Raw genomic sequence first — 18,339 nt, 5'->3', positions numbered from 1 at the left:
TATGTCTTTGTATGACAAACAGAAATTGTACTTGTTTGCCTGCATGATGCATCTGGTATTTGTGCTGCAAAGCCCTAATATATGTATGTGAACTTGACATAGCCATGCAAAGTAAAACATGATATAACACACAGAATACATTAATTCTTTAGAGCCTTAAGCATTGAAAGGACAGGCTCTGAAGTTTTTGCAGCTCATCTTTCTTCTGGTTAAAGCATACAAGACCTGTCCATGATTGTTTAGGAATTGACTAATCAAGTAGCATATAATAAAGCAGCTACCCCTTCACTGTAATTTTATGCAACATATTTTGGTATTGCTTTTCAAAAATTCAAACCTGCTACTCAAATTTCAGCTCAAAGGTACATCATATCGATCTTTCACAGCTTCTTTTCCCTGAATTCAATCTGATTAGTGAGAAGGGTGAGGCAACTATAAGCAGGTCCATCACATCTGCCCAGTTATTTTCTTTCACACAGTTATGGATACCATTGCACTCCTCTTGCCTTCTTTTATTATTATCTCTTTCCCTTGGGTCATTGTTCCATCAAACTGGAAGCAAACACTGATGATCCTGTCGCTAAAAAAGTTATCTGCAGATCCAGACATTTTGTTGAGTTACCATCTGGTCTCTTTATTGCCTTTTATTTCAAAAGTGGCTGCAAAAGTGGTGAATTACCAGTTATCCACTTTCATTGAAGTCAATAACATATTTGAGGAGATATATATGAGATTGTGTAGTTATCATGGCCACAATGGTATTGTTGGTGGCCATAATCAACCAATTACGGATAACACAGGATGAAGGGAGTCTTGCTGCACTTATCTTGTTGGATCTCTCCACTGAAAATGAAACTATATCTCATGCAGTCGTTTCACCTCAGCTGCATGAGGTAGGGGTCAGAGGCAAGGGTCATGATTGGATTATCCCCTTCTTTTATGAACACACACATGGTAAATATCTAATCAGTTTAGAAGCAGGACCACTTTGACAACAATGTTCAATGTACTTACCAGCTGTACCTATGATTTGTAAATACAGAGCTGCATGTTATTCTTACTCCTAAGTACTGCAAGGATATGAAATGTTCTTCCTCTCTCAATGTGCTTTATTTCACAATACATGTCCTTTGGGAAATCTTTGGAAACTTTTCTCTTCACTAATTAATACATGTTATTGTCCTTTCATTGGTAATGTGTGATGGACTTAGCCCCAGAAGGTACCTATCGGTTCCATTGCTCTCTACAAATCCATAAATAAAAAAGTCATCATTCTGCAAAACAGGTTTTCCTACATCTGTACTATCAAATAGTTGTTAATTTCTTTTCTTTTTCAGATGTCCTTGTTTAACATTGTCCACAGTTACAACCTTCCTCTGTTTGTTTAAGAAATCGATCAAATTTCAAAAAGCAATATCATGCAATTAAAGCTATGACTCATCTATACAGACAACACATGTATTGATTGTGTAACCAAATGACTATGAGCATTTAAAACATAGATACAATTAATGTACAAACATAGTTCATTCAACAGTCAATATAAATGTAAAGACATTGAAAAAAACATGATGAATATTTATATACAAAGAATATGAAAATTCATATAGACCATATAGAAGCATATCTATTAGATCAATATAATTATGTGCAAATGAACCTATATATCATTAGCCACTTTAACTGTGTTTTCCTTCAAGCAGAAGAATACATAGTTTAGCACGTCTTGTACATCTGTACCAACGTGGTAAACTAGAACACTACAGTCTCTATAGACAGTGACAGAATTTAGCAGTTCCTCAACAGGTACATTCACTCATCAGTTACTCTATTAGTGTTTTTAAATTTCAACAGCAAAATATTCAACCAAATAATGTTTAAAGAATATACCTCAAACAAAGAAAGTTTGGAATCTTCCCTTGAACGATGGAATATAAGGAAGGAGTTTAAGTTTGAAAACTTGTATTCTATACCCAGAGACTAATAACACAAATGACATAGTGTGTCCTCAAAAATATGATATTGCATATTTTTCTTATAGAACAAGGACATCATGTTGATTTGGGAAAATACCCTGCAAAAATAAAGCAGTAATGTGTGCTTTATATAAGTAATAAGCAATAATTCACTCAAGAATATCTAGTTGTCTCTTCACTGCTTTGCCTCTAGTAATGTTTATCACACATATTTGACACTGTGTCATCAAGTTAAGCATCCTCTAGCATTAAATACATTATTACATACATTGATGAGGTGGAAACAGTGACAGCAGTGATTCCCTGGTGGTGGTTTGACATATAATGGCTTGGTTTAATAAATAAAAAGGACTGGTATCTAGAGGCAGGGGATTAGCAACCCAGCTACAATGGATGTCCACATGGCTGGTGGGGTTGCACTGGAGGAGACTGGGAAGAATTCCTCATCTCTGACTCAAACTGAGGTAATTAACCTGGCTCTTCCTGTGAGGCCTTTCCCCAGAGAGCTGCCCCAGCTGTTTGAGGTGGCACATTGTTCTCTGAGCGACACTGTGCTCTCTCCAGATGTAAGAATCCCTATGTTCCCTGGATCCTGCTACTTGGCCTACTCGACCAGCAATCTTAAGTAGACTCCTGGCACGTTGGTTGACAGTAGGGCTCAACACTCTAGGGGGTTTATTTTATAATAACCATTTACAATTATTCCAGGGTGTCACAGACAACCGCTCTATGCACAGAGGGCAAATTTTGACATACGGCCTACTCATGCAGACACTCCATGCCACTTGGAGATGGTGGATGGGGAACAAACTGTTCATCAGCTGACCTTCACCCTTTACATGGGCATTACTAGTCACTGTGTTACTTAGCTCTACAGGTCGCAATGTTCTGACCTGTATATCTCCTTGTAAAGCCTTCAGGAGACATGGGCGACTGAATTCCAATGGGTTTTTAACGATGAGCAATGATCTAGAGCCCTTGAATACTGGTGCATAATCTCAAGAAATGCCCATTTTCAACTAATTCAAATTTTCATTCTCCATTGAGCATCTCTCTTCCCAGACAGCATTAACAAAACCTTCCCTGGGGCATTCAACCTCTTGCCAGTGAAGTCATTGGGCACCAAGGCATGACTGCCCATTCTTGATGTCATTTTGGTTAGATTCGTTTCAAGATTTGACAGAGTAAACAGGCGTATCCCTCTGATCCAAGTGGGAACACTCTGCACCTGGGATATGTCGATGTCCACATAGAGAATCCTTGAGATTCTGGGTCCTGGCTTTCCTTCTGGCTAAATGGAGAACTACATCCTGCTGGAAGTCTGCAGTGCTTCCTTCTGTCTTGTCCTGGCAATCAACTATACTTTGGCGTTTGCAAACGGAAAGCAAAGTCTTCCGCAGAGAGTAGAAGAGAGGCTTGCCTTAATTGACTATTGAAGGAGATTAGGAAGTGCTGCACTGGGCCGCAAGTCCAAGGATAACACCTTTATCCTCTCACTATATGCTGCACTTCATTTTGGCACCCGAGAATCCAGACAACTACCCAGAACTGCCCTCAGGCCAAAGCACCCCTTCGATTCACATCCTGTATAGTCACTATCTAGGACACTCTGCAAAAAGATTCCTCTCATTTCCCTCTCCCCTTGCTGAGACTAGTCCACTACCTGTTGATAGGGGCTTGTATTCTCATAAGAACTAGGATTAGGGCCCTAACCTTTTTCCCCCTTTTCATGCCCTCATGGATACTCGAAATCAATTATTGATGAATCCCTTCCTTGGAACCTTCCCTCAGGGCCTAAATTACCTTTCTGTCAAGTTCTGGCGTCTCTTTTTTACTCCCTGTACTAGTTACTTTTATAGACAGTTGACTCACATATTTCGTAGCGATTCTTCACATCACAGTCATGGCACTATTTTATATGACCATCACTGCAAAAAGTGATCACTTTATCACTAAGACTACACTATGTAACCCTCCAATGCAAAATACTAATTTACTGTACAGTATATATGTTCCTGAATGCTCTGATTATAACTGTGACCCCAATATCTACTGTTTTCTTATGCTAACGTTTATTATGCTAAGAACATCTCGGTTAAAATATATTTTACAAATCTAAGAGCAGGGCATAACCAGACTTGAAAAAAAATTAAAAAAATATGCACCTTTTTCTTTTATACAGACTTTATTCCCTTATACTTACCAATTAAATGTTATTTTACTCATTACAAAACCTTTCTTTGTAGTTAGAGAAGGAAACGGTCTCAACAAATTTGACCTCTTAAAATAAATAACATAACATGGATTATTATATACGTTTTGATTAGTTTACCAATAATTTAAAATATATTATTTGCAGGGCTTCACCAAGAAACCCTCACAAAAGAAATGCGTACCATTGTATGTGTCATTGATGTTTTCTAAATTAATATCAAACAATTGAAATGGAATGCAGTAGTACCAGGAAGCTATCTTTAGAAAACGTGCCCTCAATATTTTGTTAAAAAGCAAAGAACCAATAGAAAACATACGTGTGCTTTGATTTTGTATTATGAGTGCAAAACTGGTTACCTTAATTTGGCGTTAGATTAAATCGTTTTGTTTTTTTAAAGTTAAATCCCATAAACATGTATTGAGTCATACTCTTATATAGAGAGGTTTGAATTTTAATTTTTTTAATCATTTTCCTGCTGGGAAAGATTGTATAGTTTAACACTAAGTGAATTAATCACCAACGGACTAAGCAGTAAAACTGAGCAACATAACCACATGGAGGACAATAGTTGGACAGAGTTTGCTACAATATTGCAAACAATATTCTCTAGTCTGAGCCAAAAACCAGTCAGAGCACGGTACCTGAATGCTCAGACTGTGTTAATTAAGAAGTTGCCAGAAAATTATGCTTAATTGAAAAACGGTGTTAATATCATTGTCACCAAGCGTCATTGCTGTATTTAGGGCTTTGCCAGCAACACTGGCAAAAAGAGAGCAACCGTGAAATTACCACAGGAAAAATGTAACACCTTTACACAACTTTTTCACACAACCCCTTTGCTGCAATAACATTAGAAATGAATAGTGTCGCACAAATTATTCTCAAGCACTTTCCAGTGGATGAAATATCTCGTTCCTTGATTAACAGACTTTTTAAAAAATCATTTTGGCGTTATGCTGAGAAATTTAAGATAAGATCTATCACTCTATTTTCTCTTGACTGTTCATAACCCAGCAAGGAATAAAATAGTGCATTTTGCACCTAATAACTTATTTCAAATAATGTCTAGGAGGAACAAAAGCTAGTACCTTGATGAAGCTGTACTAGGGCGACTTTCTTAACGGCATAGTGTACTCATTAGACGTTATTTCACTCATTTGTATTATACTTTAAACAACATATATTAAAAATAAATAAATTAATAATAATTAAATATCCTTCTTAGTATCAAATGTAGAAGGTTCCACATGTAGCCATACTCTCGACTGTGCCGCTGAAATAATACAACAAAGTTTATTGACATTGAAATTCATTGGATTGCAAGCTTGTGAATATGACAATAATCGACACAATAAACCGGGAAATAAATATAGTTGTATTTAAAGGTGTAATGAATTGTAACAATACATATGAAATGCTCCATTTGATGGCTTACAAGACATCAAGGACAGGCCATAAAAGAACCTCAGATAGAAATGTATTGGGCCCAATTCATTTTGATGTGAGTAGGTGTGACTTATTCATCCAGTGCTCGTGACATTCAGGAATATATCAGGGATGCTACAAATATCTTTGTGAATCAGGCCCTCGGTCTTTGCTACACACTGTTCAAGGTGAGGTTCAGACGCCATCAGTTTTGTTCTATAAGCAGAAATGGGAAGGGGGACAAGTAAAAGACCAGGTTTGCATACGGGTTTGCACCAAAGACAGTTTTACAGGTATCCTATCACAATCATATGAACTCACACATAGCTTGAGTTCACAGTGGTTTAAAGTGAAGCTCTGTAGAATGTTTGAAACATTAATTTTTCAGTGTTTGTTTAGAAGCTATGTATCTAAATTGAAGCATGAAATCACCTCAATTTGCAGGTAAACAACACTACGAGAAGGTAATCTAGTCATACTGTTTAACTTGCAGTGGAAATAGTGCGACCACAGGTGGATAAAAAATGATGTTTAAAGGTTATCATTTATCTCTTTCATCGAAGCACAATGATGTGTCATAGAAAAATATTCACACTTTAAATAAAAAAGCACACAATTCCGTAACAAAGAAATATGTAGGAATTCTATTTGCACTCTCTTTAATGGAAAGTGGATATCAATTTATACACAGTGTCTGTTGAAACCAGTTCACCTTTTGCTAGTCTCAAGTAAATAACTGACTTCCTTTGCTATAGGTTTTATCCACTTAACGTTCCTTTTCTTTTTCACCACCATGTATTAAAGGTATATATAGCATACAGATAATTTCACAGGTGAGCATTTAGCAGTCACACAAAGCAATAAACCCTATCCAAGTTTCAAACACTATACTGGCTCAACATATGTCAACATTTACTTTTCCATTCCTTTTCTTGCGGGCTCTCTATTTAAATATGTAGCCCAGTACACTAAGTTAAAAGTGCCAAATAAAAGGGGAAACACTATTCGAGACATTCTGTCGATTTTACTGACACTGTTAAATGTCTTCTTCGTTTCTTGGGGCTTGGCTTCTGGTTTTGCCTTGTTGGGATCCGCGGCAGCACTTTTCGAAATCGTAGGTAGAGCAGAATCTTTGGTTATATTTGGGGCATAGTTTGCAACAGCTACAGCATATGCATTGTTTTTCTTAATGATTGATGCCTTTTCCTTTTTCTAGAAAAAAACAGGAGGTATTAATGAAGTCAAGAATGGTTTTCTGTAGGTACTCAGATAAATATTGAACATTATCATCGTAGCAAAAATATGCACTTGTAGCTAAATATATTATTCATTTTGTAAGTAAAAATCTGGTAACTGAGTAAGGGAAAAGGTCGCAGGTCCCATAGTTAACCCAAAATAGCAACTGTCCACTTTCCTACAAAATAGTTTCTTTTCATTTGGGTCCTGAAATACGACATAGCTTTTTCAAGTAAAATAGAGTTGTGGATTATTTTCCAGTGACTCTAGATGCAGTGAGACAGTGAAAGGGAGAGAAAGAAAGAAAGAGGGAGGTGACAGACAATAATAGTGGTAGAAGAGTGTAGGAGAGGAGGATGTTCAGGTGCATCATTCTTTGTCTTCCGTACAGCGACCATCTCATTTTCATTTATATTGAACCATCTAAGTATTCGCATAACCCATTACGTTCACAGCAAGGGTAGGTCCACATACCCCGTCTTCCCCTTGGACAGGGATGTTGCCAAAAACACTTGTTCTCAGTGCTTAATTTGTACATTTGTAAATAAAGATGTGCCGGTGGTCAAAGCACTCCAGCATAATTCTGAAGCCATCCCAGGCCACTTTTATTTGTTTACAGCCACTCCTTGCCCCTTCAGCTCACCCCTGCAGCTTTCTGCTTTCTCCATTTGTGACGCTTTTTCGTTTTTCTCTTCCTCAGTCTTTTCGTGTCTTTTGCTCCCAGTAAATGCTTGAGGATGAAAATTAACTGCCGGCCCTCAACAACAAGTGCTGGTGCCCCGCATCGAATCCACCGGCACAGATTAAGCACTGCTGGTTATATTTCCCCAGCTAACATCATAAACGGGATATGTTCTTTGTGACAGATATACGTAGTAGTGACAACTCCTTCCATGTATGCACATTGGTGTTCTCCCTGGTTTTAAGATACTCCGGCCCATATTTATACCCTTTTAGTGCCGCATTTGCGTCATTTTTTGACGCAAAAGCGGCGCAAACTTACAAAATACAATGGGCCATATTTATACTTTTTGACGCAAAACTGCGCTAATGCAGTTTTGCGTCCAAAAAATTTGCGCCGGCTAACGCCATTCTGAAGCACCATGCGGGCGCCGTATTTATTGAATGGCGTTAGCCGGCGTTAGCCGACCGGTGCTGCCAGGTGTGCGTGAAAAAAACGACGTACACCAGGCAGCGCCGGCGTAGGGAAAAATGGCGTTTGGGCGTCCCAAAATGGGGCAAGTCAGGCTGAGGCAAAAAAATCGTCTTAACCCGATTTGCGCCATTTTTTTTGGGCGCCCAGACGCCATTAACATGACTCCTGTCTTAGCAAAGACAGGAGTCATGCCCCCTTGCCCAATGGCCATGCCCAGGTGACTTCTGTCCCCTGGGCATGGTCATTGGGCATAGTGGCATGTAGGGGGGCACAAATCAGGCCCCCCTATGCCACAATTTTTTTTAAAAAAAATACTTACCACAACTTACCTTTTCTTCCCTGGGATGGGTCCCTCCATCCTTGGGTGTCCTCCTGGGGTGGGCTAGGGTGGCAGGGGGTGTCCCTGGGGGCAGGGGTGGGCACCTCTGGGCTCATTCTGAGCCCACAGGTCCCTTAACGCCTGCCCTGACCTAGGCGTTAAAAAGAGGCGCAAATGCGGGGTTTTTTGCCCCGCCCACTCCCGGGCGTCATTTTTGCCCGGGAGTATAAATACCACGCACATGCTTGGGAGTCATTTTTAAAGACGGGAACGCCTACCTTGCATCTCATTAACGCAAGGAAGGTGTTCACGCCAAAAAATGACGCTAACTCCATGAACTTTGGCGCTAGGCGCGTCTAACGCCAAAGTATAAATATGGAGTTAGTTTTGCGTCGAATTTGCGTCGAAAAAAACGCTGCAAATTCAGCGCAAACGGAGTATAAATATGCCCCAATCGTCTTTTGTAAGTTTGCGCCACTTTTGCGTCAAAAAGCGGCGCAAATACGGTGCTAAAAAAGTATAAATATGGGCCTCCGTGCCGACGGCACATGCAAGAACGGAAGAGGATTACCTATTACCGACCAGGGACAATTAATGGTGCAAATGTTGCTGAAATATGTGCCTTTTCGATCTCTCTAAAGGCCTGGACACTCTATCTGATGTCTTAGTGTATCGTCCTATTGGAGAGTCATTGGGAATTGGGAAGAACGTCACCAATTATTTTGCACCACCTTTTTCAGAAGCTTGACTCAGCAAATGTTAACATTTTAACAAACTGCTTGATGTGCCAGCATTACCTGCTTTTCAAAATGTCTTTGCATCGTGTGCCACTCCTGTGTTGAAAAAAATAGTCACCGACCCTATACTTCTGAATACATTGACTAGGGTGTTTGTGTCTGAGAAAAGTGTATCGAAAGTTGCTGTTTTCTAGTCACTTGGTATATCATTCAGCTTGGCTGTGTCATCTGAGGTATTCCGTGACATGACAGCAGCATTGTTTCCTTTCTAATACACAGTCAGTTAGGCTCAGTTCGGTCTAAATTCTCTAATATTAATGTCGACAATCGGAGTGCTTCACTTAGGGCCTCTACGTGTAGCTGGTCACACGATGTCCAGGCTAATACTGGCAGCTTTAAGTCGTGACTGATAGGGCGACTATTATCACCTTTGGACTCGATTTCCCCTGTTGAGTCTACCAGCAGCCATGCAGAAATGCAAGGACCCAGAAAGAACCTGATGTTGTGATTATTATCTTGTGGCAAAACCTGAATACATGGTTGCACTTAAACACTACAAAACCCAAATCAGGCAGGCTATGTCTGAGTTTTAGACCTTTAGCATTCACTTTATCACCAGGGCGTCTCAGGACATAAGGGGTGAAACAGATAAATATTAGGAAATTTGAAACATAATAGGGATTTACACAAGGCGAGAGACAGACGAACAATGTGATGTGCACTGCCTGGATTGGATTATTCTATAGCTACCTTGAACATTTAGGGCAGTCTGAGACAAAAAGCAGGTCTGGTGTGAGGTTGCTGGTTGATTGCGTGTAGGCCCTGGTCAAGCAGCAACCACAATTCTTTCTCAGGGTAGGCACAAGCAAACCCCAAATTAAACTGTGCTCATCCTCTAGTAGCTTGGTTCAGAGCAGTCAGGCTTAAATTAAAGGTCATTTGTAAAGTATTTGTGCAACACTAAAACAGTGAAACACTGCACAAAAAGAAAGGATCCTGTACCAAGTTAGAAAAATAGAATGTAATTTAATGAACAAAAGAAGACCAAATGACAAAAATCCAATAAGTAGAACTTGAGCTCTGGATTTTTAAAGACTAAACAAAAATAGCGATTAGAAGTGAAAAGGGCCAGACCAAATCAAAGTCAAAAGTTCAGGTCTACCGCGATGGAGTGCAGGCCAATTGGACATGCTGAACAAAAGTACCTTAAATCGGGGTTGTGGTGCCGAAGTCAATGCAGTCCTGAGATACGGTGAACCTGGGGTGTGAGTTCATACTGCGTTAATGTCGAGGAGCAAAGGCGCAGTTGAGGATGAAAATATGTTGGTTCTGATGAGAGCAGAGGCTGTGATGCAGCGTTTCATTGTTGAGGCTGCTTTTGACGGGAATGCAAGGACTTTCTTGGCTTTGCACTGAGAAAAGTGCTGCAGTGCTGGTTCTGAGGGCAATGCTCTGGTGTCAAAATACGGGGTACAGCTGCAATGCAATTCTGGTTGCACTGGTTCTGACCCGCGCCGTAAAGGTGATGCATCAATTTTTCCCACACACCAGCAACAATGCTTTGTTTCTGCTCCTGCAGCAGAGAATGTGTCAGTTCCACTAGAGGGGACACCTTAGGCCCTCTTCCAAGGATCCAGGACAGGGGTGTGTTAGAGGAGTGTCGGTCCAGTTGGCTAAAGTGTATGCTCAGCCAGGTGGAAAGTGCCCCTCCTATCCAGGGTAATTGTTAGACCTGACAGCCTTAGGGTGGTCACCCCTAACTTTTTGCCTGCCTCCCTCCACTTTTGATATACTGTTTTTGCTGGTTTTTAGACTCTGCGCACTTTACCACTGCTAACCAGTGCTAACGTGCATATGCTGTCTCCCTTTAAACCTGGTAACATTGGATCATACCCAATTGGACTATTTAATTTACTTATAAGTCCCTAGTTGAGTGCACCATATGTGCCCAGGGCCTGTAGATTAAATGCTACTGGTGGGGATGCAGCACTGATTGTGCCACCCACTTCAGTAGCCCTTTAACCTTGTCTCAGGCCTGCCATTGCAAGTCCTGTGTGTGCAGTTTCACTGCCAATTCGACTTGGCATTTAAAAGTACTTGCCAAGCCTAAAACTCCCCTTTTCTACATATGTCCCCCTAAGGTGTGCCCTGGGTAACCACTAGGGCAGGGTGCTAAGTAGGCAAAAGGCAGGGAATGGACCTATGTAGTTTACGTGTCCTGGTAATGTAAAACTCCTAAATTCGTTTTTACACTGCTGTGAGGCCTGCTCCCTTCATAGGCTAACACTGGGGCTGCCCTTATGCAATGTTTGAGTGGTAGCTGCTGATCTGAAAGGAGTAGGAAGGTCATGTTTAGTATGGCCAGAATGGTAATACAAAATCCTGCTGACTGGTGAAGTTGGATTTCATATTACTATTTTAGAAATGCCACTTTTAGAAAGTGAGCATTTCTCTGCACTTAAATGTTTCTGTGCCTTACAATCCATGTCTGGCTGGGCTTAGTTGACAGCTCCCTTGTGCATTCACTCAGACACACCCCAAACACTGGATACCCAGCCTCACTTTCATACATCTGCTTTTTGAATGGCTCTTCCTGGGCTGAGAGGGTGGAGGGCCTGAAACATGCATGTCAAAGAACAGTAGCCTGCCCTCACACAAAGGACTGCCACACCCCCTACTTGGACTCTGGCAGACAGGATTGAACTGAAAGGGGACCTTGTGCACTTCTAAGCCACTCTTTGAAGTCTCCTCCACTTCAAAGGCATATTTTGGTATTTAAACAGGGCCTGTGCTCCTACCAACTCAAACACGTCCTGGAGAAGAGAACCTGAACCAGAACCTGCATCCTGCCAAGAAGACCTGCCTGGCTGCTCAAAGGACTCACCTGTCTGCTTTCTGTGAAGGACTGCTGCCTTGCTGTTGCCCTGCTGCCTTGCTGCTCTCTGGCTTTGGTGAGGGAGTGCTTTCCAAGGGCTTAGATAGAGCTTGCCTCCTGTTCCCTGAAGTCTCAGGACCAAAAATACTTAATCTCTGCAAAAAGGACTCCTTGTGCTGTGAAATTCAAAGCACAGCCTGCACCGCAGTGAAAATTTCACTGCACGCCAAACAGGAACGACGCAGCCCGACTTCGCAACGAGAAGAACATTGATCACTGTATATACATTTGAGGAAGCCATTCATTACCTCACCGCACCCCCATAAGGTGCCCACCCACTGTCAGCACTAGGCCCACCCACATGTTATCCGTGTTCAGTGTAACACATGCAATCTTAGGTGCGCCCAGGAATAACAACAGCAGCACAATGTATATCACACTAAGTCACACTTCCACCTAGACCCACGGCCTCAGTCACACTAGTAAAATGTGATGTCAACCTTATGAACTCCCTGCCAGAGCCTGAGTACCCAGCAACACCTCAGTGCTGCCCCAGCACTCACTTGTTCTAGCTCAGACTCACTCCCTCACATCCGCCCCACACCTAGGCATGGGGCCAGAGTATCAGTTATCACTGGTATGCACGCACACACTCTTCTATGCACTCGCCTCTGGCACTTTAATGCGATGCTCTGATAACTGGCACATGGATGCCCAAATGCTTGCACACTCTCTGGGTCCCAACCTGCCTTCTACCTGCCAACCAGCCTGAAGTTAACCTCACCCCACTGCAATCCCCAAGGTTATAGTAACTTTCCCCTAGGCACCCAGCCACTCATGACTAAGTCACAACTCTCAAGGTGTTGGGGTCAAGGTGGGGGACCGGAAAGGTAACAGCCATTAAACAAATAAGGAGGAGACATTCAGGCTCCCAAGAGGAGGTTCACTCAGAGATATGCAAAACAGATGGGTGGTCACTGGGACCAACCGTTAGTGTCGCAGGCGCCCACCCCCACTGGACAATCCAATGTTAACATTTATAATAATCAAATTCAGCACCTCTGGAATGGAGATGCGTTGTCGGGCATGTAGACTCGATCCACCCTCAACACTACATGTTGCACACAACAAGTTACCAGGTCTGTGTCTTTGGATTGGAGACACACTGTCAGTTGCCCATGATCTTCCAATGGCCCCAGAGAGGTTCATTCCCACGTAGAAAGCGTTCAGTGTCGTACCCCCAATGACTGGGGTTCCTGGATGTCACCAGGTTTCTTTAACCTCTTAGCTGCTGGGCCTTTTCCCCCCCAGTGCTGAGCCCTTTTTTGGCTATTTGGGGTAGTTCGCGCTTAGGGCTTCATAACTTTTTGTCCACATAAGCTAACCATGCCAAATTTGCGTCCTTTTTTTCCAACATCCTAGGGATTCTAATGGTACCCAGAGTTGGTGGTTTCCCCTGGAGGAGACCAAGAAAATAGCCAAAATACAGTGAAAATTTTGTTTTTTCCAAAAAAATGGGAAAAAAGGGCTGCCGAAGAAGGCTTGTGGTTTTTTCCCTGAAAATGCCATCAACCAAGGGTTTCTGGTGCTGAAATCACTATCTTCCCACCTTTCAGGAACGGGCAGACTTGAATCAGAAAACCGAATTTTTCAACACAAATTTGGCATTTTACTGGGACATACCCCATTTCTACTATATTTGGTGCTTTCAGCCTCCTTCCAGTTAGTGACAGGAATGGGTGTGAAACCAATGCTGGATCCCGGAATGCTAAACATTTCTGAAAACTAGACAAAATTCTGAATTCAGCAAGGGGTCATTTGTGTAGATCCTACAAGGTTTTCCTACAGAAAATAACAGCTGAAATAAAAAAATATTGAAATTGAGCTGAAAACAACAGCCATTTTTCTTTATGTTTTACTCTGTAACTTTTTCCTGCGATGTCAGATTTCTGAAAGCAATATACCGTTTTGTCTGCTGGACTCTTCTGGTTGCAGGGATATAAAGGGCTTGTAGGTTCATCAAGAACCCTAGGTACCCAGAGCCAATAAATAAGCTGCACCCTGCAGTTGGTTTTCATTCTATACTGGGTATACAGCAATTCATTTGCTGAAATATGAAGAGTGAAAAAGAGGTATCAAGAAAACCTTTGCATTTCGAAAATGGGATCAAGATAAGGTTTTGAGGAGCAGTGGTTATTTGCACATCGCTGAATTCCGAGGTGCCCATACTAGCATGTGAATTGCAGGGCATTTCTCAAATAGACGTCTTTTTTACACACTCTCTTATATTTGGAAGGAAAAAATGTAGAGAAAGATAAGGGGCAATAACACTTGTTTTGCTATTCTGTGTTCCCCCAAGTCTCCCGATAAAAATGATACCTCACTTGTGTGGGGAGGCCTAGTGCCCGCGACAGGAAATGCCCCAAAACACAACATGGACACATCCTATTTTTTTTATAGAAAACACAGCTGTTTTTTCCAAAGTGCCTACCTGTAGATTTTGGCCTCTAGCTCAGCCGGCACATAGGGAAACCTACCAAACCTGTGCATTTCTGAAAACTAGAGACCTAGGGGAATCCAAGGAGGGGTGACTTGCGGGGCTCGGACCAGGTTCTGTTACCCAGAATCCTTTGCAAACCTCAAAAAGTGGCTAAAAAAACTAGTTTTCCTCACATTTCGGTGACAGAAAGTTCTGGAATCTGAGAGGAGCCACAAATTTCCTTCCACCCGGCGTTTCCCCAAGTCTCCCGATAAAAATGATACCTCACTTGTGTGGGTAGGCCTAGCGCCCGCGACAGGAAACGCCCCAAAGCGCAACGTGGATACATCAAAATTTTTGGAAGAAAACAGAGGTGTTTTTTGAGAAGTGCCTACCTGTAGATTTTGGCCTCTAGCTCAGCCGGCACCTAGGGAAACCTACCAAACCTGTGCATTTCTGAAAACTAGAGACCTAGGCAATCCAAGGAGGGGTGACTCGCGGGGCTCGGACCAGGTTCTGTTACCCAGAATCCTTTGCAAACCTCAAAAAGTGGCTAAAAAAACAAGTTTTCCTCAGATTTCGGTGACAGAAAGTTCTGGAATCTGAGAGGAGCCACAAATTTCCTTCCACCCGGCGTTCCCCCAAGTCTCCCGATAAAAATGATACCTCACTTGTGTGGGTAGGCCTAGCGCCCGCCACAGGAAACGCCCCAAAGCGCAACGTGGACACATCAAAATTTTTGGAAGAAAACAGAGGTGTTTTTTGAGAAGTGCCTACCTGTAGATTTTGGCCTCTAGCTCAGCCGGCACCTAGGGAAACCTACCAAACCTGTGCATTTCTGAAAACTAGAGACCTAGGGCAATCCAAGGAGGGGTGACTCGCGGGGCTCGGACCAGGTTCTGTTACCCAGAATCCTTTGCAAACCTCAAAAAGTGGCTAAAAAAACAAGTTTTCCTCAGATTTCGGTGACAGAAAGTTCTGGAATCTGAGAGGAGCCACAAATTTCCTTCCACCCGGCGTTCCCCCAAGTCTCCCGATAAAAATGATACCTCACTTGTGTGGGTAGGCCTAGCGCCCGCGACAGGAAACGCCCCAAAGCGCAACGTGGACACATCAAAATTTTTGGAAGAAAACAGAGGTGTTTTTTGAGAAGTGCCTACCTGTAGATTTTGGCCTCTAGCTCAGCCGGCACCTAGGGAAACCTACCAAACCTGTGCATTTCTGAAAACTAGAGACCTAGGGCAATACAAGGAGGGGTGACTCGCGGGGCTCGGACCAGGTTCTGTTACCCAGAATCCTTTGCAAACCTCAAAAAGTGGCTAAAAAAACAAGTTTTCCTCAGATTTCGGTGACAGAAAGTTCTGGAATCTGAGAGGAGCCACAAATTTCCTTCCACCCGGCGTTCCCCCAAGTCTCCCGATAAAAATGATACCTCACTTGTGTGGGTAGGCCTAGCGCCCGCGACAGGAAACGCCCCAAAGCGCAACGTGGACACATAAAAATTTTTGGAAGAAAACAGAGGTGTTTTTTGAGAAGTGCCTACCTGTAGATTTTGGCCTCTAGCTCAGCCGGCACCTAGGGAAACCTACCAAACCTGTGCATTTCTGAAAACTAGAGACCTAGGGCAATACAAGGAGGGGTGACTCGCGGGGCTCGGACCAGGTTCTGTTACCCAGAATCCTTTGCAAACCTCAAAAAGTGGCTAAAAAAACAAGTTTTCCTCAGATTTCGGTGACAGAAAGTTCTGGAATCTGAGAGGAGCCACAAATTTCCTTCCACCCGGCGTTCCCCCAAGTCTCCCGATAAAAATGATACCTCACTTGTGTGGGTAGGCCTAGCGCCCGCGACAGGAAACGCCCCAAAGCGCAACGTGGACACATCAAAATTTTTGGAAGAAAACAGAGGTGTTTTTTGAGAAGTGCCTACCTGTAGATTTTGGCCTCTAGCTCAGCCGGCACCTAGGGAAACCTACCAAACCTGTGCATTTCTGAAAACTAGAGACCTAGGGCAATACAAGGAGGGGTGACTCGCGGGGCTCGGACCAGGTTCTGTTACCCACAATCCTTTGCAAACCTCAAAAAGTGGCTAAAAAAACAAGTTTTCCTCACATTTCGGTGACAGAAAGTTCTGGAATCTGAGAGGAGCCACAAATTTCCTTCCACCCGGCGTTCCCCTAAGTCTCCCGATAAAAATGATACCTCACTTGTGTGGGTAGGCCTAGCGCCCGCGACAGGAAATGCCCCAAAACAGAACGTGGACACATCACATTTTTTCATAGAAAACAGTGCCTACCTGTGGATTTTGGCCTCTAGCTCAGCCGGCACCTGGGGAAACCTAGCAAACCAGCACATTTTTGTAAACTAGAAACCCAGGGGAATCCAAGATGAGGTGACTTGTGGGGCTCGGACCAGGTTCTGTTACCCAGAATCCTTTGCAAACCTCAAAATGTGGCTAAAATACCACGTTTTCCACACATTTCGGTGACAGAAAGTTCTGGAATCTGAGGGGAGCCACAAATTTCCTTCCACCCAGCGTTCCCCCAAGTCTCCCGATAAATATGATACCTCACTTGTGTGGTTAGGCCTGGTGCCTGCGATAGGAATAGATCACACAACGGTCAATGTTGGTCCTTACGTGAGGCAGCTGTTGACCCTGGGGTGATCCATTCCTGACACAGGCACTAGGTGTAGGCACTCAAGTGGGGTAGTGTTTTTATCAGGACAGGTGAGGAGTCACTGGGTGGTAGGAATGTTGTGGATCCCAGCATATTCCTGTAGTTTGTGTGACAGAAATGCGAGAAAAATAGAGTTTTTTCTCAACATTTCAGCTTCGCAGGGTATTCTGGGTAAGAAAACTTTGGGGAATCCACACAAGTCACACCTCTGTGGACTCCCCCGAATGTCTAGTTTCCAGAAATGTTTGGGTTTAGTGTTTCTCTATATGGCCGCCGAATCCAGGACCAAAAACACAGGTGCCTGCCTTACAAAACCAGTTTGTTTTGCCATAGACAATTTTGATGTCTCCACAATATGATTTGGGTGGTGGAATTTGGGGCTGAACTAAATTGGTGAGCTCCCAAGAGAGCACTCTCTCTCTGCTTGCCGCCGCATTCACCTGCTCTCTGGGTTGGCCTAACCCACTATTACCCAGTTGCACGAACAGCTTGCGAAGGGACAGCAGGACTGTCCTCATCACCTCCCTCATAATGTACTGGAAGAGGAGTTTTCGAATGGGACTCCTCTGACTGAAAAATCACTCCCAGAGTCTGCGCCATTGTCCTATCCCTCAGATGCTGCCTCAGTATCTGATGTCTCAGTCTCTGATCCTATGTCAGAGCGGTCCTCTATAACCCGAGTGCAGGCAGCAGTCATCCATCAAGATGCCATCTCTGCTATTGGCTAAACTGTTGCTCTAAAACACTAGCCTACGTAGACAGTCACAAAATCGATGGTGTGTGTGAGATACGTGCAACAGTAGAGGCCACCTTACCTGCGCTTCTTCCCTCAATCAGCACGTACTTTCAAGACACTCAAAAAACACCTTGTCACATACCATTCGTCACAGTCTTTAGCACCTCCTGCGCCCAGTCCAACAATCATTATTGGTGCTCCCACTCCCTCCTCCTCGGATTCCCTCATTACCACCCAGCAAAAGTGCCCTTCATCTCTCCATAGACTTTACTAATGTACTCAGCTATTTACATAAAATACAGATGTGCTCTTTGCAGTAGGCATATAAACCTTCTGCGCTTCTTTATGGCACTAAAACTGCCACTAGACAAGTCGGACCCTTTTCCCCCCAGGGAAACCACACACATATTGACAAAAGTGATGTATATATGACAGCCAACCACCTGAAACTCAACTCAAGCAAAACCGAAATAATCCTCTTTGGCCCTCACCAAAAAAACCTGGGACCCCC

The 18,339-nt window shown here is 43.0% G+C and overlaps 1 protein-coding gene across 3 annotated transcripts in view; it reads right to left on the bottom strand.

The window, feature by feature from the left end:
* Positions 1 to 4,152: 4,152 nt before the first annotated feature.
* The window catches only part of GABRA2 (gamma-aminobutyric acid type A receptor subunit alpha2), a 554,383-nt gene continuing 540,196 nt past the window's right edge, over positions 4,153 to 18,339 (bottom strand). For all 3 annotated transcript variants that reach the window (XM_069201731.1, XM_069201726.1, XM_069201732.1), the window contains exon 10: positions 4,153 to 6,828. In XM_069201731.1, the coding sequence (XP_069057832.1) occupies positions 6,529 to 6,828 (300 nt within the window). In that variant the 3' untranslated portion in view covers positions 4,153 to 6,528. The remainder of the gene's footprint in view (positions 6,829 to 18,339) is intronic.

This window comes from Pleurodeles waltl, chromosome 1_2 (genome assembly GCF_031143425.1).
Source record: "Pleurodeles waltl isolate 20211129_DDA chromosome 1_2, aPleWal1.hap1.20221129, whole genome shotgun sequence".
Lineage (NCBI taxonomy): Eukaryota > Metazoa > Chordata > Amphibia > Caudata > Salamandridae > Pleurodeles > Pleurodeles waltl.
Note: the sequence above shows the minus strand (reverse complement) of the source record. Positions and strands in the feature narration are given on the sequence as shown.